At 45.9% G+C, this 27,710-nt stretch overlaps 1 protein-coding gene across 12 annotated transcripts in view; it reads right to left on the reverse strand.

Moving 5' to 3' along the window:
• Window positions 1–26,205, reverse strand: part of cacna1ab (calcium voltage-gated channel subunit alpha1 Ab) — a 55,891-nt gene extending 29,686 nt beyond the window's left edge. For 9 of the 12 annotated variants that reach the window (XM_089006940.1, XM_089006947.1, XM_089006938.1 and 6 more), the window contains exons 1-30: window positions 26,001–26,205; window positions 23,510–23,770; window positions 20,161–20,266; window positions 19,952–20,091; window positions 12,254–12,345; window positions 12,024–12,176; window positions 11,219–11,406; window positions 10,021–10,124; window positions 9,821–9,936; window positions 9,326–9,370; window positions 9,180–9,245; window positions 8,357–8,554; window positions 8,159–8,271; window positions 7,903–8,015; window positions 7,632–7,763; window positions 7,473–7,545; window positions 7,169–7,289; window positions 6,982–7,049; window positions 6,801–6,907; window positions 6,458–6,614; window positions 5,497–6,095; window positions 4,598–4,890; window positions 4,390–4,525; window positions 4,187–4,316; window positions 4,052–4,111; window positions 3,711–3,817; window positions 1,626–1,725; window positions 1,289–1,449; window positions 1,063–1,200; window positions 498–699 (exon numbers count right to left, since the gene is read on the reverse strand). In XM_089006940.1, the coding sequence (XP_088863066.1) occupies window positions 498–699; window positions 1,063–1,200; window positions 1,289–1,449; window positions 1,626–1,725; window positions 3,711–3,817; window positions 4,052–4,111; window positions 4,187–4,316; window positions 4,390–4,525; window positions 4,598–4,890; window positions 5,497–6,095; window positions 6,458–6,614; window positions 6,801–6,907; window positions 6,982–7,049; window positions 7,169–7,289; window positions 7,473–7,545; window positions 7,632–7,763; window positions 7,903–8,015; window positions 8,159–8,271; window positions 8,357–8,554; window positions 9,180–9,245; window positions 9,326–9,370; window positions 9,821–9,936; window positions 10,021–10,124; window positions 11,219–11,406; window positions 12,024–12,176; window positions 12,254–12,345; window positions 19,952–20,091; window positions 20,161–20,266; window positions 23,510–23,769 (4,278 nt within the window). In that variant the 5' untranslated portion in view covers window position 23,770; window positions 26,001–26,205. Of the gene's footprint in view, window positions 1–497; window positions 700–1,062; window positions 1,201–1,288; window positions 1,450–1,625; window positions 1,726–3,109; window positions 3,122–3,710; window positions 3,818–4,051; window positions 4,112–4,186; window positions 4,317–4,389; window positions 4,526–4,597; window positions 4,891–5,496; window positions 6,096–6,457; window positions 6,615–6,800; window positions 6,908–6,981; window positions 7,050–7,168; window positions 7,290–7,472; window positions 7,546–7,631; window positions 7,764–7,902; window positions 8,016–8,158; window positions 8,272–8,356; window positions 8,555–9,179; window positions 9,246–9,325; window positions 9,371–9,820; window positions 9,937–10,020; window positions 10,125–11,218; window positions 11,407–12,023; window positions 12,177–12,253; window positions 12,346–19,951; window positions 20,092–20,160; window positions 20,342–23,509; window positions 23,771–25,408; window positions 25,531–26,000 lie in introns of those variants that run through there. The other 3 variants (XM_089006941.1, XM_089006937.1, XM_089006946.1) reach the window with 3 other exon arrangements.
• Between the last annotated feature and the right edge of the window lie 1,505 nt (window positions 26,206–27,710).

A 27,710-nucleotide genomic window follows, 5' to 3' on the forward strand; every position in this document is an offset into this window, starting at 1 on the left:
CTAGCAACTAGCTAGTTAACTTTCTAGCGAAAGATAATTAATAAATAGCTAGCTAGGTAGCTAGCTAGATAGCAAATAGATCGCTAGTAAGTTTTCACTCAACCGGTGTTCACTCAACCCGGAATAACTCAAATAGATAGAAAGCTAGCTCAACAGATAGCTAATGACTAGTTAGCAAGATAGCTGGCCAGCCAGCTATATCGCTATATGGCTAATAGCTAGCTAGCTATATAGCTGGCTAGTATCTTTTGTTCACATGTTTGGTATCCTAGGGACAGGAAGCTATACATCCATAACTGCGCTAACCAGTATTAGCATGTAGACACAGTGAGCAAACAGCTGCGGTAATGTGACTCAATGATCACCCCAATTTTTGAAAATGGCGACATAAGGAGGAACGTTTCGAATGGTTGCAAATTGGACGATTTCTTCACTGAAATTGCTTGACATGAATGGCTACGTCCCCTACCGGCAGTCAAAGACAATCTGGTCCTCACCTCGTTCTTCTCCAGGCTGTAGTCCTCCATCATCTTATCGCCTTGCTCCTGGAAAGTGATGATGATGAGAGCCACGAAGATGTTGACGAAGAAGAAGGGGAAGACCACGAAGTAGACCACGTAAAAAATGGACATCTCCATGCGGTAGCCAGGGCTGGGGCCTTGATTCTCGTAGGTGGAGTCCACGGAGGCCTTCAACACCCTAGCGCGCGGGGGGAAGGAAGGGGGAGCACCAGACCATTCAAGATCTTCTCCAGATGAATTGCCAGCAATATCACTATATAGCTAATAACTAGCTAGCTAGACAGCTAGCCACTCAAAAATATAGAAAGCCTGCCAGCCAGCCAACAGATAGCTAATAACTAGCTAGCCAGCCAACCAGAGCACTATAGAGCTAATAACTGGCTAGCTAGACAGCTAGCCACTCAAATAGATAGAAAGCCAGCTAGCTAGCTAACAGATATCGGTTTTATGATATTTTTATAGAAATATTTTTTTCTCTTTGACGGCTCGTCGGGCAATATTTAGTGTGTGTGTGTGTGTGTGTGTGTGTGTGAGAACTCACTGCGGCCAGCCTTCTCCAGTGGAGACAGTGAAGAGAGTGAGCAGGGCCCAAGCCACGTTGTCATAGTGAAAATTGTACTTCTTCCACTCGCGCTTCTGCGCTCGAACTTCGTCCTTGTCATACATGAGAAACTCGCCCCTGCACGACACGCCACAGCCGCATGAGCGCCGTTCTTCCGTCAAATGCCCGCTCGCTCGCTCGCTCGGCTGAGGCTTTGGTTGCCCACCTGCAGTCGCGCTCAAATTCTTTGGAGACATCGGTGCAATAGAAGAAGCGACCCTTGAACAGCTGCACGGCCACCACGGCGAAGATGAACATGAACAGCATGTAGACAATCAAAATGTTCAGGACGTTCTTCAGAGAATTCACCACGCAGTCAAACACCGCCTGCACAGAGGCATTGCAGCAATATAAATATACACAAAAATAAAAAAAATATATATATATATATATATATATATATATATATATATATATATATATATATATATATATATATATATATATATATGTGTGTGTGACTGTATTTTATTTCATTCATATTATGGCGATGTGCACGTGACCTTGAGTTTGGGAAGTCGCTTGATGGTCTTGAGAGGACGCAGAACCCGAAGCACTCGCAGCGACTTGATGGTGCTGATGTCTTTGCCCTTACTGCTCCCTCTGCAGGCCGACCGGGGAACAACAACAAGATCATCACCGGCCAATTTGCAAAAACAAAAAAAAAAACGTCACTTAAAATTTGAGTCCAACATGAAACCACCGTTTTTTTTTTTTTTTTTTTTTGGGGGGGGGGGGGGATTTCATGGACATCATCATCATCATCATCCTGATGATCATGTCCGCAGGCATCTTCCGGCAGAGTGCCCAGCCAAACGTCTTTCTTTCTTTTTCGCTTTTTCAGATATCCGAAAAAAAAAGTTCTTCTGTGAGCGAACACAAAGCGGAGGCCGTGCGCATACCTGTCAACTTATACGTTTCCCCCGTATTTTCTAGGTTCTTTTTTTTCACCGTTTTGAAGTGTGTACGTTATATAACATCTTTTATACCAACCTATGGCTCCTTTGATGATCGCATATGGCTCTGCAATAAAAATAAATACATATTCTCGCTTTTTCGCTGTTCATTTCCTGTTGGGACGGAAGTTGGTGGAAAGCGCCATTTTGATTGGATGATACTGAAGGACTGATTGATACGGGAGGACTCCTTTAATGGATTGCAAACATTTATGCTTTCCTCTTCAGAACTATTTCAATCCTATTCATAACTGGATGAGTCGCAAGAAAGCATCTTCGCCCAATCTGAAGCCATTGTTTTGATTCTCCAGCAAAACCTGGCGTGACATCACGAAAAGGGGGCGGGACCTTCTGAAACTGGCCACTTTCGGGTTCATTTTGAAGCCGTTTTGGGACACTTGAAGTCATTTTGATTGGTGTTTTGCATTTGACTCAAAATATCAGCCTGCGTCTTTTGGCTATTTTAGATGCTATCAAACATTTTTCTGATGTCAGTTAGGAAACCAAAAAATGGTGTCGGTTGTCCTTTAATAAGAAGAATTGCAATCATTAATAAGAGGAGCAAAAGTAATACTCGATTATTTGACTATATTTTTTATGGCTGCGTACGGTCGATTCTGAAAGAATCATGTGCGCTAAACTGCATTTCCGCTTGTGTTAGCGTTTTTTTTTTTTTTTATCATTTCAAATCATGTACGCTGTATCACAACTTTTATACAGGAATTGTCTTCATTTACAAGGGCAACTATTAGCCAAGGTTGACAGGTATGGAGGCGGGACCTCGGCGGTCATGTGACGCGTGCGCTGCGGCATCGCATGACTTTGCCAACGCGGATGCAAAAGACAGACTGAAAGCATCGTTTCCATTTTGGAAGCCACAAATCAGGTTTGCTTTCGACGTGAAAATCCATCAATGCGGCTTGACGGCCACGATGACGAGCGACAGGACGACAAGCAGAAGAACAAAGAAAGAAAGAACGAGAAGCCACAGTGTTCCGGACCACTCTTCGGGAGGATGGGGAGAACTTTACCGGGTGCTGCTCCTGCCGTGGCGGGTCGGAAGCGACGGCGAGAGAGAGAAAGACGCAAAATGGCACAAAACAGACGAGAGAGAGACAGACAGACAGACAGACAGACAGACAGAGAGAGCGACACACAATCAGAAGCGCATAAAGCAGGGGTGTCAAACTCATTTCACACGGTGGGCCACGTATGGGCCTCGGTAGATGTCAAGTGGGCCGGACCGTTAAAATGATACCATATATGGCAGGGGTGTCAAACTCCGGTCCTCGAGGGCCTGCGTCCTCCATGTTTTCCAAGTCTCCCTGTTGCAACACACCTATCGCAACACAGCCTCGGGTGCTTTGCAACAGGGAGACTTGGAAAACATGGAGGACGGAGGCCCTCGAGGACCGGAGTTTGACACCCCTGCCATATATGCCATCTTCTTCGGTTCCTTTCGGCTTTTCCCGTCAGGGTTCGCCACAGCGAATCAATGTCCTCCATCTAACCTGGTTTTGTACATCCTCTTCTATAAAGTGTTTTCAACTTGTTGAAAACACACCAAGCGCATCACGTTAGCACCACCAATCAAGACGTTTGATGATTATTCTTGAAGTGGAAGTGACTTACGTGAAGGCGAAGGCCACCAGAGCCCCACTGACCACTATAAAGTCCAGAATGTTCCAAAGGTCACGGAAGTAGGAACCTTGGTGGAGGAACAGGCCCAGCACCACCATCTGGACCACACGGAACAACACACACGTCGTCATGACAACAACATCTTTACATCATTGGGGACTTGAAAGAATCATAATAATAATAATCCATTTCATTTATAATGGCCTTTCAAAACTCTCAAGGTCACTTCTCAGTCACAGGATACGTTTTTCTGTGGGTGAAATTGGACTATCTCGTCACTGAAACATGTGATGACATCAAATGTGGAGTAAGAAGCGGTGAGATGATTGTACCTTGATGAGCATTTCAAAAGTGAAGACTCCAGTGAAGACGTAGTCAAAGTAGCGCAACACCTGAAGATGGGGGTGAAGGTTGCACAGTGGTCAGAAGAGATCCAAAACCAAGCAACCGAACGGCAAACTTCTTACGTTATTTTGCGGCGAGCCCGGCGACACTGGGTCTTCGGCCGCCAGCGCGATGCTACTCATGGCGATGACTGACAAGATGCTAAACTCAAAGTATTTCAGGGTGAGGATGTAGTGGCAGCATCTCCTGAAGCTGAAACACCAAAGCACTCGGTAACGTGAAGAGATCTTGTCGGGACGACGTTTTGCCGAAAGGGTTTATTTACGGGTTGCTGGTCGATAAGACGAAGCAAGAACTGAAAGGAGGCATCGGTTTTGGTCCGTCTTCATCGTCGCCGTCGTCGTCGCCGCCGCTCTCCTTCTTCGTCTCCTTCTTCTGGTCCGTGTTTGCGTTCTTGTTCACTGGGAAAAAGAGCAGAAGTTCGGAGGAAACCCGCTTTCGTAGTTGGAGCTGAAGATCAAAAGTGCTCCTACCTTGCAGGATGGCGTTGGTGGATGGGTAAGGGTAGACGGGCGGCATGTCAATGCCAGTATAGTCCGCTTTGGCCATGCTGCTCAGAATCAGACTGTCCATGCTGCTCACAAGGGCGTGGGTGTCGGCGTCGCGGAGGTTGAGCGTGTTGTTGACATCCTCCGGGTCGTCGGGCGGCGGCAGGTCGTAAGGCTGACTGGCCAGCTTGCTGTTGTTGCGCAAGTTGTCCAGGTCCTCGTTGCGTCGCTGGACGGGCCGCGCGGTGGAGAGGCTGGGACCTGTGCTGCGGTGCTCCCTGGTCCAACAAGGAAGGAGGCGGGAGGAAGAGGAAGAGGAAGAGGGCGGGTAAGCTTCACCTGCTACGAACCGGATCCAGTCAATCACAAGTCTTGTTTTGAACAAGCGGTACCCGAGACCTTTCGATGAAGCATTCAGCCCATTGAAAGCCAGCAACATTCAACGGAAGCACCCGCGATCCAATCAAGGGCATTGTTGCTAGAAACTATCCAATCAATAACTTCAGTTTTACAATCTGGACCAAGGTCCAGAATCAAAGATTTTCACAAAAGTGAAACCATGTTACGTCTGTCTAAGCTCTCAGTCGTACAGAAGTGGTCCATCGATGAAAAGGTTTCTTCAGCCATCATCTGTACTTCTTCCAAGGTGTCGGACGTTTCGCTTCTTATCTACCAGGAAGACTTTAGTTCGCTGAAAAATCCAACACCTTCAAAGAAGTCCAGATGACGGCTGAAGAAACCTTTTCATCGATGAAACAATGTTACTAATTGTGTCCACTAGAGGGCGTACTTCAAGCGCATTCTGAAATTTGACAAAAACGTCACGATCATTTTCGTTTTGATCACTTGCATCCCGCCAATCAGAAACAATCAAACGTTGGTACATTGACTTTCTGGAGCGATGTCCTCTGCTTCGATCCTGGTTCCCGTGACGATGTCCTCGAGTCTTGCGACACTCCCCGTCTTGGCCCTTGTCTCCCTCCGTTTCGGCTCCCTTGGACTTGTGCCTCCTGCCGGGCTCGCCTTCCCTGGCAGCCTTGCAGTGATGTCTGGATCCGCACTGCTCCTTGTTCCCTTCTGTGGTGCCGGCGTGATGAGGGGACGCGTCGCAAGCCTCGCCACCCGTCCGATTCCGGTGCCGGTGCCCTCGGTGGCTCTTGTGGCCGTGCCTTTCCTGCTGCCCCTCCTCTTGGCCCGCGTCGTTGGGCGCCGCCGGATCCTCCTGACCGGGTGGTTCCAACGATTCGGCCCTCTGGTGACGATGGTGGTGATGGTGGTGGTGGTGGTGGTGACGATGACGATGGTGGTGGTGGGTGGCGCGCTGAGTGTGGTCCAGGTCCTGCTGAAGGTATTCCTGGTCCAGGGGCAGCTGGCCGGGGGGAGTCTTGTTGGTGTTGTTGTTACGGTTGTCCTGGGGGTTGACCACCAGGGGACGGTCCAAGTGGGTCTTCATGTCACCACGGCCTTTCCGTGCAAACGAAACCTGGAAGAGAGTTTCAGATGGCTTCTGAGGGTTTTGTGGAAACCCGACGAAATCAAGTCTTGTACACACTTTAGATTGGATTTGGTTTTACTTTTAGTCTGTTACCGACCCCCCACATTCTAGATCTAGATCTCCACCGACAGATTGAAGAAGCGGTTGAAATTAATAATGCAGAGCTCTCAAGCACGCCGCCTGCCATTTAGCATTTGGAAACTAGCGAGTGCCGTGACAGTTGGCTGGCGTGGCGTTCGAGGGATCTCACGGCAAACGGAGAGCGTGACCCAGAAGAGGCGGAACTTCTTTCAAAGCAGGTCAGTGCTTCTGCCACGGCGGACTACAACAACCGTCACGGGAGTGCTCACCTCCGCCCCCTCGCCTCCCACCCTCCAGTCGTCCTGCTCCAAGTCGTTGTAGAGCGCCTCTCGGCTGGTCATAAGGTTCTGCCTGCGGATCTCGCTGGTCCGTTGCTCCCACACCGACTTTCCGCCGGCCTTGGCGTGATTCTTCTGCTGCTCCTTACTGCGCGTGGGACGGACACATGCATAGATTTACCGACTTTCTATACATAGGAAGTCAAATAGGAGCAGCGTGATGGAAACGCTATTCTTTGCCCGTCAATGGCGATTCTCATTTAGTCCTAGCAGCAAGCTAGCAGAGGCTACGTCATCCTTTTCAAACGCGACAGAATCCAGAATGTCGACTCACGCGGCAATGGAGAGATTGGCAGCCGAAAGCGGGCTGACCTCAGCCACTTCCTTGGCCTTCTGCAACGCTGTCTTCTGATTGGCCGCCTCCTCTTGCTCCTCTTCATCCTGTCACGAGAATGATTTTCAAGACAACCGGAGAAGCTTTCTACCCACAGAGACTATCATTGACTCTGATTGACCTTGGTGAGCTCCTGGGCGTTGGCGAGGTTGTCCACGGCGATGGCCAAGAAGACATTGAGTAGAGTGTCTGAGGTGGAGGACGTTAGGGATTTGAAATCCTCAAAAGATTTCTTTCCGTTTGAAATGGATAAACGAATGCGGGCGGCGGGAACGCAGGCCGGTGCGATGGCTCACGTCAAAGGATACAGTTGCCGAAGAGGGTGAGGACAATGAAGAAAATGGAGAAGATCATGCCCTTGTCGTTGACGCCCCCTTGAGACTCGATACCGTTGTACATGACCATGTTCCAGTCCTCTCCCGTCAGGATCTTCACAAGACACACAAACGTTTGGCTCGTTCACCGCCAGCCCTTGCCAAGTCTGCTTTGCACGAGGGGGGAGGGGGGGGGGGTGTCCACGTTCACAGACCACCTCGACGAAACGAAACTATTCCAGTAGACGAGGGGAAACCTCTGTGGCGGCGAACGAGCCGAAAATCAACAGCCGTCTACCTGAAATACTGTCATGATGGCCGCCGCAAAAGTGTCAAAGTTGGTGGGCGGCGTTCCGTCCTCAAAGTTGAACCTAGGATGGAAGAACGAAAGAGCGAGGCACTCAGAACAGTAGGCCAAGCCGTGTCCAATGAGGCTGCGAGCGCCGCGTTGACTGACTGGCCGCCGAAGAGCTGCATGCCCAGGAGGGCGAAGACCACGATGAAGAGGAAGAGCAGGAAGAGCAAGCTGACGATGGACTTCATGGAGTTGAGCAGGGACACCACCAGGTTGCGCAGAGGAGCCCAGTACCTGAGTAAAACCACCAGAAGAATATCTTTTCAGGTCACCAGACCATTTGGATGACACCGGCACCTTCTGCTAGCATGAACATTTCCACTTCCACAATTAAACGACTTGAAGTTCCAGACCCTGGGACACATCCACTCACTTGGTAACCTTAAAGATTCTCAGAAGCCTCAGCGCTCGTAAGACGCTAATCCCGAAAGACGTGCCGGGCTTGATGGTGGCCCAAATCACTTCAAAGATGCTACCCGTGATCACCTTTGAACACACGATGTGCATTAGCATTAGTGTTAGCGATCACGCACGTTATTGTTAACGATCGAGGGAATTAGTCTTAGCAGTAGTGCACGTTAGTGCTCGTGATCGCTCACGCTAGTGTTAGCGATCGCGCGCGCTCTCACCACACAATCAAAGCAGTTGAAGGAGGAGTGGAAGTAGGGCTGAATGCCAAGGCCGTACATCTTGATCAGCATCTCTGACATGAACAAACCCAGGAAAATAAATTCCGCATAGACTGCACAGAGAAGATGAGGAAGGAAAACATTTGCTGACTTTCTCCAGCTCCCGCGAGGACAGCCATTCGGTCCGGCGACGCTCACACAGGAAGTCGGAGAGCAGCTCGGGTTGGTCGTAGTGAACGGCCGCCACGCACATGGTGTTGAGGCCCACCAGGCACAGGACGGTCCAGTAGAAGGCCTGCGTCTTGACCATCTTGCGGATGAAGAAGCGCAGTCGTTTCTCCTTCTTGCTGTAACTGGAGCCATCTTTGCCGCTCTTGATGCTGGAACGGGCGAAGCCTGACCCGGCCGGGCGGGCCGCCGCTTTGCGTTAGCATTGCCTATCTCAAAGAACCCCACTTGGCTGAAATTACACCCGCCCGCCGCCCCACCGTCGTGAGAAGTTCCCAGCTTATTTACACCCGCCGTGTCGGGTAAAGGTGAGGTGTCCACGGAGTTTCACGTCGACACGGCGCAAAATACTCGCGACCCTCAACGTGACATGGCAAAAGTTTTAGCCACCCACGTCTCCCACAGCGTCTTCAGCCCGTTGCCATCGGGTAGGAGACTGCTGAGTCTCCGAGCCAAGACCGGCAGGCTCAAGGACACTTTCTGCCACCAGGCAGTCCGGAGACTCAACTCCCTCCCAGCCCTGCCGCCCCTGCCCACTTATCTACTTATCTTATCTGCCCACTGCCACACTCACCGAAACTCTGAGTACACGCTACATGCTGTTTGCATTACTCACTTTACATACGACGCTACTTCACTATACTTACGACACTACCTCACTTTACTTACGACGCTACCTCTGTCTTTTTTAGCCACATTATAAGTGCCTTGCTCATCTGTGCTGTATGTCACGCATATTAGCATATTAGCATCTTTGACAATAAAGCTGACTGACTTTGCATTCCGCCCTCACCTTCCTCCGTGTTGAGCAGCTCCGTCTTGTTGCTCTTCGACTTCATGGTCGGCCGTCGCCGGGAACCTGGCGTGACGATAACCGTACGCCGGTTGACGCGGTCGCCTCCCAAGTCAGGCGGAATAGCGAGATCGGGGGGGGCTCACCGTCAAAATTTCCCACGCCGTCGTCCTCGGCCAGGAGCACCTCCTCTGCGGGTGAACAAAGAGACGTCGGTTTCTAAAAAGTCCTGTGATACCTCAGCTTACCGACTTAATTTGTTCCCAGAAAGTGTGCGTAAGGCGAAAAGCGTGTCCTCCAAACATTGATTTCCCATAGGAAACCATTAAAAATGAGAATAATCCGTTTCCGGGCCCCCGTAAAATATAATTTTCGACTAAATACTACTATGGAGATAGTACTCCACTCGATAACAAACCACGTCTGCACTGAAAAGGGGGTACGGAAAACTATTCGACCGTGTAGTTTGGTGTTCTTCCGCCGAAAACTAGTACGCCAGCCATTGTGGCGCTCCGTGTGTTTCCCAAAAACTAGTTCGTATGCCAAGGTTATCTTTGCGCGAATTTAATGTTCGTAAGGCGAAATGTCGGTTAGCTAAATCGTTCATAAGCCGAGGCATGACTGTATAGCGCGCCGCTCACCTGCTTTGCAGATCCACTCCAGGTAGCCGTTGAGCTCCCGCTCAATCTGCTGCTGTCGCCGTAGCTTGAGGAACTCGCTGCGATTCTCCACGCGCTCTCGCTCTTTGGCAAACTCGCTGGATGCATCGGCGGCGGGGAGACAGCATGTTAGCATGTCACAACGACATGAATTTCCTTCACAAAAGGACGTGAGGATGTACCCGGAGAGAACGCCCAGCACGAGGTTGAGCATGAAGAAGGAACCGATGATGATGAGCGGGACGTAGTACATCCAGTTCCACGCGCTTCCCTCCACGTCGTTACTCTTGACGTACGCAAACAGAGCGGATGTTGTGAGAGATTACACGCTATAAAAACGGCATTCAAAACAAATCCAATAAAATGCAGGTAACAATCGACTTACGACCAAGTTCCGTTCCGACCAAATGGTTGGAAGTCAAAATGGTCGTAAGTCGAAATCCATTCAAAAACAATCCATCCATTGCCTTATTTGCTCTGGTATCACCTCATCAGCATTCCTAATCCTATGTTGCCTAAACAGGCTGTTGTACAAACAATGCAAATTGAACCTCCCACCACCATATCGGTTTCGTGAAGGATTTAGCCGTTTTACGAAAATAGCTTCTTTGACTCCCCTTTCAAAGCTTCTATGTTCTTTCGCTAAGATTTTAAACTCATTGTCGTCAAATGAGTGGTTAGCTAGCTTTTAGGTGCAAATGTACTGCCGATTGAGGCCCACTAGTATTATCCCTGCCATGTTGATAAAGTCTTTTTCCTGAGAACAGCCTGCTTAGGCAACATAGGATTAGTAATGCTGATGAGGTGATACCAGAGCAAATAGGGCAATCAGGCCAGTAGTTAGTCAGGACAACAGGAACAATCAGTGGATTAGTCCGCAGGGAATAGTCCTCTGCTCCCCCCAACCTGACAGCAGGGACCGATCATAGCAGAGTCCGGCACCGCCATGTCTGGACAGCAGGGATATATATATATATATATATATATATATATATATATATATATATATATATATATATATATATAGGGCCGAAACTAGTTTGCTGAAGAAGCATCTAGGATAAGAAGTACAGATGACGGCTGAAGAAACTTTTCCATGGATGGACCACTCCTGTACGAGCGAGAGCTTATTACACAGACGTATTTTTTGCAGGTTCTGACCCGAACGAGGCTCTCAAGTGAAGCCAGCTGGAGGGCTATTAAACTTTCATCGTCTGCCGCTCAGTCTTCATCCCTCAGTGCGGACGTTGAAAATAGACACAGACGAACCGGAATAGAATAGATGAGGAAGAAGAAGAAGAAAAAGAAGAGGCCAACCGTAACGGCCCACAAAAAAAAATAAGGAGCAAAGCACCGACGGCGGCAGCATGACGGACTCACAAAATAAAGCATCTCGGTCCAGCCCTCCATGGTGATGCATTGGAAGACGGTGAGGACGGCAAACAGGATGTTGTCGAACTGCGTGATGCCGTAGTTGGGCCCGATCCAGCCGTCCCGGCAGGTGGTGCCGTTGGGGCACAACCTGGATGGCAACTTGAGGCCGCATGGGACCTTGTCCACGATCTCGCCTAAAGGAACAGGAGCATTTGGACGCTCAAACTCATCCTCGGCGGTGAAAACAAGCTCCAAATAGGGCGGGGGAGGCCCAAATGCGGCGGCCCCGTCATCAAATCAATAACGTCTGGGTCGCACGTCCGATTGGGCATTGGGCAGTAGCGCTGTTAAATGTGGATGGGAAGTGCTGCCAACTAAAGGCTCAATTAGGAGCTGAAAATTAGTACAATAATAATAATAATAATAATAATGGATATTTTCAATATTTTTTTACTTTTTATAAAATTGACATTTTCAATTATTTTTTGTTTTCTAAAATGGCGATTTTCAATATTTTTTTACATTTTCTATCATAGAAATTTTAATTTTTTGGGGTGTTCTAAAAGGGCTATTTTCAATATTTTTTTCATTTTCTAAAAGGGCGATTTTCTTTTTTTTTTTTCATTTTTAAAAATGGTGATTTTCAATATTTTTTGTACATTTCTCTACACAAATATTATTATTATTATTATTATTATAATAACTAAATCATCTCCTTCCATCAGTCATAGCGAAGATCGCTAATATGCGTTGAAAGTTGCTGGTTATTCTCGCGGGTGTTGAAATAGTAAGGTGGTGTTCCAAGGTTCACCCGTGATGTCGTCGTAGCAGGTGGTGTGGAACTTCCCCATGTAGAACTCCAAACCGATGATGGCGAACATCAGGATGGCCACGAACAACAACAGGCCGATCTGAAGCAGCGGGATCATGGCCTTCATGATGGACTTGAGCACCACCTGCAGGCCTGGAGGACAAACCTCGGGATGGAATGGGCCGGCGCTGGGCCGATTGGCCGGCGCCGGAGGAATTTGGCGCACTTACTGGGGATTCCCGACACCAGCTTGAGAGGACGAAGCACTCGGACGGCTCGGAGGGTCCTCAGGTCAATATAAGAGCGCAGGGATGATAAAATCCTACCAGAGGGGAAAAAAACAAACAACACACCGGTAATCAGCAAAAAAATAAAATGAAATAAAAACCTAACCCCTAACCCCTAACCCCTAACCCTTAACCCCTTAACCCCTTAACCCCTTAAACCCTAAACCCTAAACCCTAACCCTTAACCCAACCCTCAGCCTAACCCCACCCCCAACCCTAACCCTAAACCAATCGGTACCTCCAACTTTGTTGGAGGTACCGAACCCCACCAGTTTCATTTGTGCATTCACCGAAACCCTCTTGATTGAAAAATAAAATAGACCGATTCAAGACCGATTCGTCATGAAAGAGTTCAATAATGACAATGCGAGGTGGGGGATGGGCTCCCATCACCCTCGCCACCTTGCCCACGAACAGGTCTCTCCCGTACTTCCTGTCTCCGTTGCCACAGCAACCACACAGGCCTTTCTCTGCTCGCTCCGAGTCTCCACGGTTACCAGCTTGCTCTCATTCACAAGTGTAACCATGGCAACACGCTTCAGTCTCATTGATGGAATCTTGCCCATTACCCCCCCCCCCCCCCTACAACCCACCCCAATATACTTGGCCCTCGTTGGCTGCCTCCACACACACACACACACGGGTGTAACAGGAGTTCAATGTGTCCCCACAGCGTGAGCTTCTGTGTCTTTCGTGTCCGCGACCGAGACTCTTGCCCCACATCCACGACACGAATACCCACGGGCAAAAAGCGGGTAGGTTGCATGAGCGGCACCAGGCCACTTGATGGCACTGTTTTTCTTTACTCCCCCCCCCAAAAAAAAATAAAAATAAAAAATAAAATAATAATAATAATACAGTAAAGTCTCGTTATATGGATATTCTCGGGAGTCGGAAAAAATATCGATCTAACCGGACTATCGATATATCCGATCCTGCGGCATGTAAATTTTCTCCTTGCGTTCAGTGAAATAGTATCGGAATAAGCAGTACTATCGATATAACCGATATCCATATAACCAGACTTTACTGTAATAATAATAATAATAATAATATAACAATACATTTCATGTCTAAGCGCCTTTCAAAACTCTCAAGGTCACTTTACAGTCACAGGATCAGCTTTTCTGTGGGTGAGCAGTGGCAGCCACAGGCGCCAGCCTTCACTCAACCCGGAATAACTGAAGTAGATAGAAAGCTAACTACCAAGCTAACAGATAGCTAATAGTTAACTAGAAAGCCAAGTAGATAGCTAATAGCTAGCTAGCTAGATATCCAGCGAGCCAGCTAGATAGCTAATTGATAGCTAGCTAGAGATCCGTCTCGTTGGCGAACGACACATCACGACTTGTGTGTGTCAGGTTTTCCCTTTAGCGAGCTATCGGCGGCGGGATGGAAGCCCTCCGCCGCTCCCGACCGCCTTCCCCATCCTCTTCTTCTTTTCTCACTCGGCCATTATTGCTGAGCTCAGCGCAACGCTGGCGAGCACACCATCAACCCCGGCCGGCGCACCCCCCACACACACATCTGCAAACGTTAGCGAGTTGGACAACAAGTGTTGGCCCAAAAGTGAGCAAGCGGGGACGGGGCGGGAAGAAGTTTTGCGTAAGCCGCAACCTTTTAGCTGATGGCGCGCTCGTAAAGGACTGCAGAGCAATAAAGCTAATTGAAGTGATGGCAAAGGGACAACCCCCCCTCTGCCAACCTCATTTTGCCGGACGTCACGTCCCGGCGACTGTAGCCACGGTAACCCCTTGGACGTGTACGTGGTTTGATCTAACGGGGACATCTTGTGCTCGTTCTGCTCAAAATAGCCGCCATGATTGCAATTTATATTTATCATCGCACTAAAGTATGTCCAGTGAATTTTTTATTTGGTCTATTGCCATTTTAATTGAGCGGAGCTCAACGTCAAAAAAAACAAAACAAAAAAATGTTCATGTCCAAAGTTGTTTTTGTTTTTCTCCTAATGGTATGGAAATGGTAGCCGACTTTTTTTGTTCTGTATTCCCTGCCCCCAATCTTCGGTTAAAGCTGCACGTGATTTGTCAAGAGCGCATCAGTTGGATTACAGAAACACAGAGCTGCAAATAAAAAATAGATAGGCAGACGACAGAGAGAGAGAAAATTGATCAAAAACTCGTTTCAACTTTCTTGATAGGCAAAGTGTAGACTGGAAGGTTAAAATATCCCATCAATCAGCCTCCACAAATAACCCACACAAGCCATCTGTGCACTTGATGCAAAAAGCTATCAAGCCAGCTAAACAGAACACAATTGATGAGCAACTAGGTAAATGGTCCGAGCGTCGTACAGGGATTCATAGTGTCCTTCGTCATGGTGAGGCAGCCACTTCTGACCATACAGCTGCCAAAGCTTACAAGGAATCATTCCTCAAGATGGTGGAAGAAGGCTAATAATCATAATCCATTTCATTTATAAGCGCCTTTCAAAACTCTCAAGGTCACTTTACTGTCACAGGATCGGTTGTTCTGTGGGTGAGCAGCGGCAACCACATGTGCCAACGTTCACTCAACCCCGAAGTAACTCAAATAGAGAGAAAGTTAGCTAGCTAGCTAATTGATAGCTATGTTCCTCATCAAGTGTTTAATGCCGATGAAAGAGGCCACTCCATTCCATCAAGCCATCAACGACCATCACAAAGGTCAATAAAACCACTTTATTATACAGTACAGTTTATTTCTTTAATTACAATACCAGAGCACATTTATTATACATAAAATAAGGTATATTTTGTTTAGTTTTAAGTCTTAGAAAATTAGAAAGTAGAACATTATGTTTTACGGGGACCTGGGTGATGAGAGATGGGGTGTGTTGGGAGAGCTTTTATAAATACGGACAGGATGTGACGTCACGTGAAGACAGATAGGATGTGACATCTTGTAAAGGCGGGCAGGTTGTGACATGAAAGGAAATCCAAGAAAAACAAAATGATCGAAAGGAAATAGAAAAGATGTTGAAAATGTGTTCGTATAGCAAATTGCCTTAACACTGGGAACGGATTCTTCTCATTTTAATGGTTTCCCATGGGAAAATAATATTTGGGATACACACTTTTCACCTTACACACTCTGTCTGGGAACCAATTAAGTTCGTGAGCCAATGTATCACTGTATATGAGAATTTTTTTCCCCATGCCTCGTTTATAACGCGCACCCAAACTCAGTTTTTTTAGGTTGAACATTTTTGCGCGTTATACTTGAATAACTACGGTAATTATCATGCGGGAGGAGAGACCAGAGTGCAGGAGATAAGAGCGGCGAGTGTCGGGTGATTGATCACGAGCAGCAGGGAAAAGCAGGTTACTGCAGCAAGCACTCGCTTGGAAATATGCCCCCCCCCCCCCCCTCTCGCCTCGCCTCGCCTCTTCATGGCCCCGTTTTCCTTCCATCTCCATTTTTACCCCGCCTCCCTTCCTCAGATGCTCTATCGATGACACTCCCTCGCCTGCTCCTCGCTTCCTGTCCGGCGGAGCTCCCGGAGAAAAACAGACGGGAGGTGGGTGGGGGGTCGGGGGGTGGGTGGGTGGGCGGGGTCACGTGGGCTCTTCCTGCCAACTGCCGCTCAGCTCCTTGGTTTTGTTTTTTATTTTTATATATTTACACCGGGGGCCATTTTGAAATGGATTCTGGTTTGTGGGATCGGGTTGGTCAATTCGCTGTGGTGTGAAACAAGCATTTTGGCAGAAGGGGGGGGAGGGGGGGGGTGGACGTGGTTGGAGGGGGTTGGTTGAACGGTGCCATCTGGGAGTGCGATGTTTGAAAATCTGCAAGGCCAGTTTTCACTTGACAAGGATAACTTTTAATAGGGCTGTGGCAGAGATGTTCAACCGGACACTGTGGACAAAGACTTGGAACCAGAAAGATTGTCTTTTACTGCTGGCATTCAGGACAGACGTCTGAATTCTGCAGCCCTCTGCCAAGCTATTTATTGAGAGTAGATGCAAATTGAAGTGATACATTAGTAAAACATAGTTTTCTTGATTAGAACACCACGCCCTTGGAACATTCTGAGCCCCAACAGTTATAAGCAATATAGGTATTTTGTCTTTTTCCATGAGCTGAATTTTTTTTAATCTGGCTAATGAGCTCTTCCCGTGAAGGATGTTCAAGTCGTAAATAACTTTGGTGATCAAGGAGTATACCAAGTCCTAAATTCTGTCCAAAGGCCAGATCTCCTCGATGAATCGGATAGTTTAACTTGATGTGTCTGCTGACCTCACATTGACCCCAGGTTGTCTGCGCTTCAATTGTGTATTGGAGTCACACATGTTGACCAAGCATGAAACTTTGAAAGATGATCACTTCTTATTCCGTCTTATCTCTATCAGGCTGTCAATCACGAGTACAGTGATACTTTGGCTTACAAACTTAATTGGTTCCCAAAAAGTGCGTGTAAGGCGAAAAGCGTGTATTCCAAACATTAATGTCCCATAGGAAACCATTAAAATGAGACTAATCCGTTCCCAGGTCCCCATAAAACATAATTTTCAACTAAATAAGCCTTAAACCTACACACTATATACCTTATTTTATGTATACTAAATGTGCTATGGTCATTTAAATAAAGAAATACACTATACTGTATAATAAAATCATTGTATTGACCTTTGTGATGGTCGTTGATGGCTTGATGGAATGAGTCGCTTTTTGCATAAAGTGTCTGAAGGAGCTCTGGCTTGTACATCTTGGACGTTGTGATCTTGCAACAGCACTACAAACGTCATGAATAGCTGGTTCCCTTGCTTGTATGTTCTCTTCAAATTATACAGATGTTATTTGCGGACCCTGATTGATGGGATATTTTAACCTTGCAGTCTACACTCTGCCTTTGAACTCTCAATAAAGTAGAAACGAGTGTGTGTGTGTTTTTCTGTAACCCCTCCCCCACTCACTGCTGCGTGTCTCCTCCCTCCTCTACCACGGATCTTGACCAATCACGTGCGGCTTTAATTGAAGACGCCCATTTTCCGCTCCTTGTTAGGAGCTCCAAGAACCGGCTCGTTTGCGAACAACACATCACTCATTGTGGCGCCCCCTCCTCCCGAGAAGCTCTTTGATTTGTACTCAAATCAACAAGAACTTTTTCGCTTGACATTCCGGCACAGATCTCCATTTTTTTTCGTTCGACGTCGCCGGAAAGGGAGTGGTTTCTCCTCTGATCTGTTGCCATAACAACCAGGCCGTAAACCCACCACTATGCCCCCCCCCCTAACCGAGATGACATTTTACTTTGGCCTCGGTGGATGCTCCCCGCGGCGGCGCTCAGATCACGCCGCTGAGTAGGGGGTGGGGGGGACAGGTACGCCGGGTCCTCGAGGGGCGTGTCACGCCGTGTCAAAGCAAGACCGCTGCTGTGTGTGTGTGTGTATTTGTATGACTAATCTTGTGAGGACCGATAACATTTTATACCATCCGTAATGAGGACATTTTTTTGACAAGTGAGGACCTTTTGGCCGGTCCTCACAAGTTTTTCATTCGAAAGGCTTCTAGAGGGTCTATATATGCATCTGTTCAAGTTTCAGAGAGGTCCTCACAAATTCACCCAAAAATCCTTTTTTTGGTGTGTATTTTCATTTCACTTTATACACACACGTTTTACTCACTGTGTGTGTTTATGCGTGTGTGTGTGTGTGTGTGTGCGTGGTTAATGAGAGGAAAAAGTTTATACCACAAAAAGTCAAACGATGTTTTCACCAAATTCACTACAGAGGTGAGGAATTTGAATGTACCCATTCCATTTAGTCTTCAAATGGAACACTAGTTCTTCTCTAAACATATCAGCAACGGTGGTCCTTACTCCTGATCTGGAGTTATCCGGACCTCACAAAACCATTGAAACAGAACTCTGTGTGTGTGTGTGTGTGTGTGTGTGTGTGTCCTGACAAACATGGTATCTTGTTACCATCTCCCATTCACCACCACCAACACCACCCTCTCTCCTGGGCAGCCATATTTAGAAGAGAAAACACACAAACACAAACACACACACACACACGCGCGCGCGCGCACACACACACACACAGTCGCCTTCTTTCACGTCACTGGAACTGCCGCCGACGTGTTTCGGGAATAAGGTGTTTGGATGCTGGAATGCCCGTAATAAATAACAAAAATAACTAAAGACCCTCCACACCCTGTCCACAACCTTCTCCAGGGATTCCCCTCAGGCAGGCGCTACCTATACATGCGCAGCAAATCCAGCAGACATTTAAACAGCTTCATCCCGCATCGCCATGAACTTTCTATACAGTAACCCAAATCGAACTGTATAGTGCCTCTTTGTGATTTTTTTGATGATGATACTAGTGCAGCGTGTTCTAGCGGAGACAAATTCCTTGTGTGTTTTACATACAGTGATACCTCAGCTTACGAACGCTTTAGCTAACCAACTTTTCGCTTTACGAACATTACATTTGCGAGAATATAATCTTGGCATCAAAACTAGTTTTCGGGAAACACACGGAGCGCCACAATGGCTGGCGGACTAGTTTTTCACACCCACTTTCTTTCAGTGCACTCAGTGCAGATGTGGTTTGTTATCGCATGGATGTTTTTGCTTTTTGGGACCGAAAAAGACCCCACCACAGGCTAGTGTTCAGCCGAAGAAGACACAAAATAAAATGACAGTCGATCCGAAGAAGGAGATCATCGAAAAACACCAATGAGGTGTGCGTTTGTGTGACTTAGCGTCCCAGTACCAGTAGCTAAGTCGACCATTGCTACGTGTGGCTACGGGTGTTTCTGTGTTGTCTAAGCAACGGTCTCAGGCAATAAAAAAAGTTGAAAAACTTAATGAAAAGCAGCTAGCAGGGGACAGTGTGAGTGAGGGAAAGCACGGCAACTTCACTAGGATATCATCAAGAGGCAACTACATAAATAAAACGACTTTATTATACAGTACAGTTTATTTCTTTAATTAAAATACAATAGCACATTTAGTATACATAAAATAAGGTATATTTTGTGTAGTTTTAAGGCTTATTTAATAATAATAATAATAACAAAAAATAATAAAAATACAACTACTACTAATAATAATAATGATAATAATAATAAGAATAATACATTTCATTTATAAGCGCCTTTCAAAACTCTCAAGGTCACTTTACTGTAACAGGATATTTTTTCCTGTGGGTGAGTAGCGGCAGCCACATGCACCAACGTTCACTCAACCCGGAAGTAACGCAAATAGATAGGAAGCTAGCTAGCTAATAGATACAGTAATAAAAATAATACATTTTATTTAGTAGAAAATGATGTTTTATAGGGACCTGGAGACAGATTATTCTCATTATTATTATGATTATTATACAGTGAGATTTATTTCTTTAATTACAATACAATAGCACATTTATTATACATAAAATAAGGTCTATTTTGTGTCGTTTTAACAGCTTACTTAGGAGAAAATGATATTTTATGGGGACCTGGAAACGGATTATTCTCATTTTAATGGTTTCCTATGGGAAATGAATGTTTGTGATACACACTTTTCGCCTTACACACACTTTTTCGGAACCAATTAAGTTTGTAAGCTGAGGTATCACTGTACTTGGCAATCAAGATGATTCTGCTAAAAATAGTTTTCCAAAAAAAGCCATCAACGGCGCCAACTCACCCGGTAAGCACGACCACGAAATCCATGACGTTCCAGCCGTTGCGCAGGTACGAGCCCTTATGCAGCGCGAAACCCAGCGCCAGGATCTTGATACCCGACTCGAAGCAGAAAATGGCGATGAAGTAGGGCTCCGTGTCCTCCTGCCGAGTCCAGCGGAAAGCAGTTAGCGAGCAACCGAGCTAACGACGCGCTAACTAACTCTTTTTCACCAGTCGCTCGGAAAGAGGCGTCTTGTCGTCGTCGGGTAGGTGCTGCTCCAGCGCTAGCACGATGCAGTTTGCGATGATGGTGGTGAGGATCATCCATTCGAAAGGAGTGGCGGACAAAGTTGGGGGTCAAGGTGAATAAAAACACACGCTGGCGGCCATTTTCACCATTTCATACGCACTGCTTTAAAAAAGGAAAGCCACGAAAGAAAGAAAAGGATCATATCTTTGGATCGTCATTATCCGTTCCGGAAACCATTTTGAAAACTTTTTTGCTCGAAAACCGAAACATGTCCCGTGATAATCAATGTTATCAATATTTATTTATTTGTTATCAATATTAAACAATACAAACCCGCCTTCTCACAATGGAACGCTACACGAGGATTATGCGTCGATCACAATGAGTCGCGGAAACAAGGAAGTAAAGAATCGTTGTATTAAATAAATACATAAATAAATAAAATAAGGAAGTAAAGAAATTAAAATCGCATTCACGGTTTAGCTTAATCGGGTATTTTATTATTTATCATTTATTTATTGTTTTATTGCTCTGTGTATTGTTCTTTTAATTGTAAAGTGTCCTTGGCGCTTGTCAATTAAACGTATTATTAGTTTTATTGTTTTAATTATTTTCATTATTTTTAGTATTTTTAGTATTGTTGATATTATTTTTACTATTTTGATTATTTGTATTATTATTCGGATTATTTTTACTATTTTTCGAATAATTTTTATTATTATTATTATTTGTGTGATTTTTATTGTGATTATGATTTTTATTTTCTTATTTTTTTATTTTTATTATTCATATTATCTTTATTATTATCATGATTATTGTTTATATTATTATTATTGTTATCATTATTTTGATTTTTAGGATTGATGGAACTACCAGCAAAAGATTTTAGTTTGCTGACGAAGCCTCTCGGATGAGAAGCGAAACGTCCGACACCTTCAAATTTGTACAGATGACGGCTGAAGAAACCTTTTCATCGATGGATGGATCACTTCTGTATGACTGAGAGCTTAGACAAACCTCTGCTATCACGTTTGTGCGTTTGTGCATTTGTGCGGGCGACTATTCGGCTGAGTGGAAGCCGCCGGAGGGCCTTCACCGACTGGACGGATCAAACTTACGACTAATTGGTCAGTCATTATCCTGTTAGCTTAGCATAGCAGCTGCTGAGTTGACGGCGACCCGACGCCCTGAGAATGGCCCGGTTGCATCTTTGATGCGAGAGGATGAGACAGGTGAGCGCGCCAGATGCTAACGTGGCAGCTCAGAACCTACCGGTGGTCTTCCGTGTCGTTTATTTTTTTTTAACATCTCCGGCGTCTGCGCGAGTGCGCGCGCTACATGCTAACCCGCTTGACTATCTATTATTCACGAGACACTCTGCTGGTCGAACAAGCTGCTGAAAGCAGGAGGTAACGCGACCTCCGCGGGTGCGTCTGGGCCTGCATTATTTTCGTCATTCGTATTTTTGGTTGCTCACGTATCTCGTTCGTAAGTTGGGGAGCGTCGGTACTGATATAAACCTTTCACCTATTTATGTAAACTCTCAACATACATTCCAGACAAAATATAGCACTGAAACAACTTAGGAACGAACGTTCGGAACATATCTCGTTCGTAAATTGGGGAGCGTCTGCAAATGATGAAATAAATAAATATACTGGAAGAGCTACAAAAACAAACACATTTTAACCAGTTTTTAAATCTGTAAGTCATCAAAATGTAAAGTTTTAACCATTAAGAAAATTCCCATTTTTCTGTGCAAATGTGAAAAAAAAAAAATTAATCTGACGAGTTTAAAGCACGAAAGCTCTTTTGCGCGATGCTAACACCTTTAACACTCTCAGTTCCGCCATCCTTTCCTCTTTTCATTTCTAATCCATTTTGTGTCGCCGACATCAACTCCGTCATTCCGCGCACTAGCGCTAAATCCGCATGACATGGGATTAGCCTCGATTGGGATGGAATAAAATTATTAACCCTCGCGTGTAGCGCTCAGTCCCCAATTGTTAAATAAATGTTTTGAGTGCAGTTGCTTGCAAGCGATCTAGTTAGCTAGAGATTTAGCTAGCTAGCTCTCTTTCTATTCAGCTAGCTGGCTAATCCCTTACATCACAAGTGTCAAACTCAATGACGCGGTACACGGAAGTAACGCACACACATTTAACTCACAATTCCAAATTTTTAACTCAGAATTCCGACGATTAACTCAGAATGTTAAATTTTTAACTCAGAATTCCGACTTCCGATTAGAGTGTACAATGGCGCCACTGGCTGCCGCTGCTCACCCGCACAAAAAAATCCTGCGACTGTAAAGTGTCCTTGAGAGTTTTGAAAGGCGCTTGGAAAATAAATGTATTATTATTATTAACTTTATTTTCCCTCCTTTTTTCTAACATTTTTTTCTTCTGCAGCTCTGCCTACCCGACTGGATTGGCAGAATTCCTAGAAAGACGACAGATTGATCTGCATGGGTGCTCTCGAGAACCAGACTTGGGTTCCTTCCTTCCCTTCCTGGTCTAAGCGTCACAAGTTTGCCGCGAATGCTATCGGCGATGGAAAAATACACTGGCGACGGCGATGTACAATAATATATAATTATAATGTGTATATATATATATAATACGGGCAGCCAACACGGCTCGCTGTTTAAGTGAAAGCGTGTCAGCTGACTGACGCCGCGACCCCATAAAAAGCCCGGGCCAGCCTTTACCTCACAAAAGTGTCACTTGTCCATCTCCTCCCCCCTCCCTCTTGCTCTTCTTTTCATCCTGCTCAGCGTCTTTGCCCGCCCGGACGCTTGGGTGATTGACAGCCTTGCCGACCTCGCCCACAACGCACCACCCCACCCTTTTTTTTTTCTTTTCCAGCGAGCGACGGGGCTAATCCGACACGTTAGCTCGAGTGGAAGCCCGCTGACGATGCAGGCGCAGCCTCTCCCGTGGCTATTTAGCTGGCTATCTGGCTGGATAGATGATAGCTATCTATTAGCGATCTGTCAAACTTGTGAAACTCTATGCTCCTCTATCAAGCAAGCGTGATAGTGATCTAGCTAGCTAGCTATCTGGCTATCTAGCTCTTTTCCTATCTAGCTCTTGATAAAGCCAAGGCCAAGGGTTCAAATCTGAAGAAGTAACTCAAATAGATAGAAAGCTAGCTAGCCAGCTAACAGATAACTAATAGATAGCCAGCTATACAGTAAGCTAACTAGATAGATAGCCATATAGCGAATAGATAGCCAGCTACATAGATAGCTAGTCAGACAGCGAATCGATTGCAAACGAATAGCAATCTAGGCGGCTAGCTAATAGATAGCAAACTTTGCAAGGATATGGCCACTCTGTGATCTTTTTGGCGTACTTCCTGATCAGGTTGTCCTCGCTGAAGAGGAAGAGCGAGCGGTTGACGGTCAGGCAGCTTTGCCGCACCGGGATGGGGTTATACAGGGCCATGGTTCGGGCCCTCTGAGCCATGGACTGCTTGTAGATCCGCTGTCCCCCGGGGGGAGCGCCCCCTTGGCGGCTTCCCCCTCGCCCGCCGCCTCCGACGCCTCCTCCGTACCTGTTGGGGAGCTCGTCCCCGAATCGCGCCATTCTGCACACAGACAACGGCACGCTTAAAAAGCCATAAAAAAATATGTACCTCGGTTGACGAACTTTTTGGATCACGAATGTGAAATTTATGAACATTTTACCTTGGCTTACGAATCTATCGGTAACGTTACAATCATGAAAATCTTACTTGGCTTACGAACTTTTGGGTAACGTTAAAATCAGGAACATTTTACCTTGGCAGACAAACTTTTTTCGGAATACACACAGAGTTACCTCAATGAGTGATGTGTCGTTCTTCTAACAACAAAATGGCAGCCGACTGTTTTTGTCCTCTATTTCCCGCCCCCAGTCTTTGGTTAAAGCCACGTGATTGGTCAAAAACGCAGCAGTGAGGGGAGGTGGTTTAAAGGACAACCGACGTCACGTTTTTTGTTTTTTAACTGACACCAGAAAAACGTTTTATAGCAACTAAAATAGCCAAAACACGCAGGATGATATTTTTAGTCAAATGCAAAACACCCAAAAAAATGACTTCAAGTGTCCACAATCTGCAAAAAAAACGGAGCTGCATTTTCAGAAAGTGCCGCCCCCACTTCGTGATGTCACCCCAAGACGTCTTGCATTGCTGAAAAATCAAAACAATGGCCTCAGATTCGGAGAATATGCTTTCTTGTCACACATCCACTTAGAAATATGATTCAAATAGTTCTGAAGAGGAAAGCATACCAGTTTGCAATCATGGAGCTTGGACGCCCTCTTCTGCCTCTTTTTGGTGCAACACGACGTTTTCAGACAAACAGTACAGCAAAATGCATTGACGTGAAGGAAGGACTGCTACAATGCGTCACTTTTTCGGTTAGGGGGCGTTCCTTCAGTGACGTCACGTACGGACTCGTCATCAACTCAAAAACAAGACTTCCTGAATATTCAGCGCGAGTCTTAAAAGGTAAAATATAGCTTTAAGATGCGGTGGAATCTTTGTCAAATGCGCTCAGTAGAAGTCATTTGAAGCCATTTTTCAAATTATGGACACAACTTGTCCGGAGACGTCGGTTGTCCTTTAAACATTAAAGAGAGAGGTAGACGACAGAGAGAGAGTGAGAAAATGGATAGAAAACAGTGACATTTGGACTGGTTTCAACTTTGATAGTTCAAAGGCAGAGTGTAGACTGCAAGGTTAAAATATCCCATCAATCAGGCTCCACAAACAACCCGCACGAGCCATCTGTACACTTGATGCAAAAAGCTATCAAGCCAGCTAAACAGAACACAATTGATGAGGAACAAGGTAAAATGATGGCAGAGAAAGCACCTCCAAGGGATCATTCCTCAATGATGGTGACATTTGAAGGCGACGTTCCTCATCAAGTGTTTCATGCTGATGAAAGCGGCCACTCCATTCCATCAAGCCATCAACGACCATCACCGCAAAGGTCAACCAAACCCATCCCAAAAATTAATTTCCCATAGGAAACCATTAAAATGAGAATAATCCGTTCCCAGGTCCCCATAAAACATCATTTTCTTCTTCCTATATGTAAATGGAATGCATTATTATTATGATGATGATTAGTATTGTTGTTATATAAAAGTTGTTATACGGCGTAGACAATTCAAAATGATGCAAAAAAACGTATAAATTACGGGGAAAACGTATCAGTTGACAGGTATGTAGTACCTCCGTGTAGGTGGGCGGGGTAGAGGGGGGAGGGCCTTTATGTCATCTTAACAAACGCCAATTAAAAGACAACAACAACAAAATCTCGACGTCAACAAATAAAATCCATTTTGTGGCTGCACCGAAGAAGCTCATCTGGGAGACTGCGTCGATGCAGCCCTCCCCTCCTCCCCCTCCTCCCCCTTCCTTTCCCTCCTCTTCTCAGCAGCCTACCGCATCCTGAGAGCATCTGCAGTTGCCTCCCCCCACCCCCACGGTGGTTCAGTGTAGCCCCGTCCACCCCCCGCCTCGCCGTGGCGGAAGCGACAAAAAATGGACACAAACATGTTTTTGTTATTGTAAATAAAAACGGCGAAATGAGTTTGATTGATTGATTGATTGATTGATTGATTGACGGCGTGCGTGCCTGCCTGCCTGGCAAATATCCGCAATGTCGACGCGCCGCCGGGTTACGCGCGGTGGGCTTCCCCCAAATCCAGCTGCCATTTGTTGATGTTTGATGACGGACGGCGCAGCGCCCGGCGCCCCCGTGCCCCCGTCGTCGCTTTTGGGTGTGATGGCTCGGAAAAGAAAGAAAAAAAATGTGCCTCACCTCTTTCTCTTCCTTCACCCCCTCGTGAAAAAAGCAAATCCTGCTCCAGAATCATCGATAATCCAAAAATGCGGAGAGGAAGGCAAATCCTGACCGGGGGACCACCGAGCAGCATGCAAGAGGACGTCGTCCTCAATCCTCCACGGGGGAAAAGGAAGTGCTCAAGAACGAGTCTTCTTCATCATCATCTGCCGCCAAAAGGTGCGCGCAGGAAGAGGAGCAAGCGGAGGAAGAGGAGGGAAGAGGCCCCCGCCCAACGGCGTCGCTCTGAAAAGCTGACTCTCTCTCTCTCTCTCTCTCTCGCGCTCTCTCCATAGCACATTCATTCTACAAAAAATAAAGTCTAATTTGTGTAATTTTAAGGCTGAGAAAATTAGAAAGTAGAAAATGATGTTTTATGGGGACCTGGGAACGGATTATTTTCATTTTAATGGTTTCCTATGGGAAATTAATTTTTGGGATACACACTTTTGCCTTACACACTGTCCGGGAACCAATTAAGTTCGTAAGCCAAGGTATCACTGTCATACATTTTATATCTAAGCACCTTTCAAAACTCTCGAGGACACTTTACAGTCACAGGATTGTTTTTTTTTTGTGCGGGTGAGCAGCAGCAGCCATTCGCGCCAGCTAGATAGATATAGATATAGACGTAGATATAGATGTAGATATAGATATACAGATGTAGATATAGATAGATGTCAAAATAACAAATAAAACAAAAGTAAGATGTTAAAAAAAAGATGTTTTTGCAAAGACGGCTCCATTTCTCCATTGATGCCAGATGAGTGCGACGGGGAATTAGAGTTATTTATTAGTTATTTAAAAAAAAAAACATTAACTTTTAGAAACTCTTTTTTTCTTTTAATTATGTTTTTCAATTATTTTATTTTAGTTGTAAATTGCCCCCCGACGGACAGCGCGACCGAGTCCAGCTGAGATGGATGCCAATTCACTTGCCAAGCTAACGCTAACCGCTAACACTTTTTTTTTTTTTTAGCTGTTGACAGATGGTGCTTGAAAGTTTTCAGCATTCCGGGGTAGGTCTTGGAAAGTAATCAGTGCCTTTAGAAAATGTGCTGCAAACACCATTTATTATTTTGGTTTGGTTTTTATTAGTTTTGGTTTTTTATGATTTTTGTTTTGCTCTGCGAAAAGCTTCAAACAGCAGTCAAATGTGCAGCCAGGCTGGCAGAAGGCTTGGCTTGGCTTGGTTTGGTTTGGCTTGGTTTGGTTTGGCTTGGTTTGGTTTGGCGGCAGTGTGAAAGGAAGAACAAAAATCACAATCAATAATCAGCTGAGTTACTTCTCGGTTGAGTGAAGGCCTAGCTAGCTATCTGTTAGATATCTATTAGCTAGCTAGCTATCTATACGAGTTACTTAGCTATCTATTAGCTGTCAATAAGGGGTTACATTTCATGACAATACATGTCATTGATAGGCGCCTATCAATAAAAGAATAATAAAAAATAAAAATGTCCCCGTTGTGGGACCGTTAAAGGCTTTCTGATTGTAATAATTCTAATAATTTGTCGTTGCAGTTGCGCTCCCACTGAGTGCTTTGGTCCAATTTGCGGTTTGGAAGTGGACATCCTGGAATGCGTGCGTCAAAGTGGGCTAAACGCTTGTGTCGTAATCCTTGCACTGCACGGAGAAAGCCCCTTTCTCACAGTCCTCCTCCATCCCGAAGGAGGTCGTCACTTCCTGTCA

Source organism: Hippocampus bargibanti, linkage group LG10 (assembly GCF_051943395.1).
Source record: "Hippocampus bargibanti isolate YZ-2025 linkage group LG10, ASM5194339v1, whole genome shotgun sequence".
Classification (NCBI taxonomy): Eukaryota; Metazoa; Chordata; class Actinopteri; order Syngnathiformes; family Syngnathidae; genus Hippocampus; species Hippocampus bargibanti.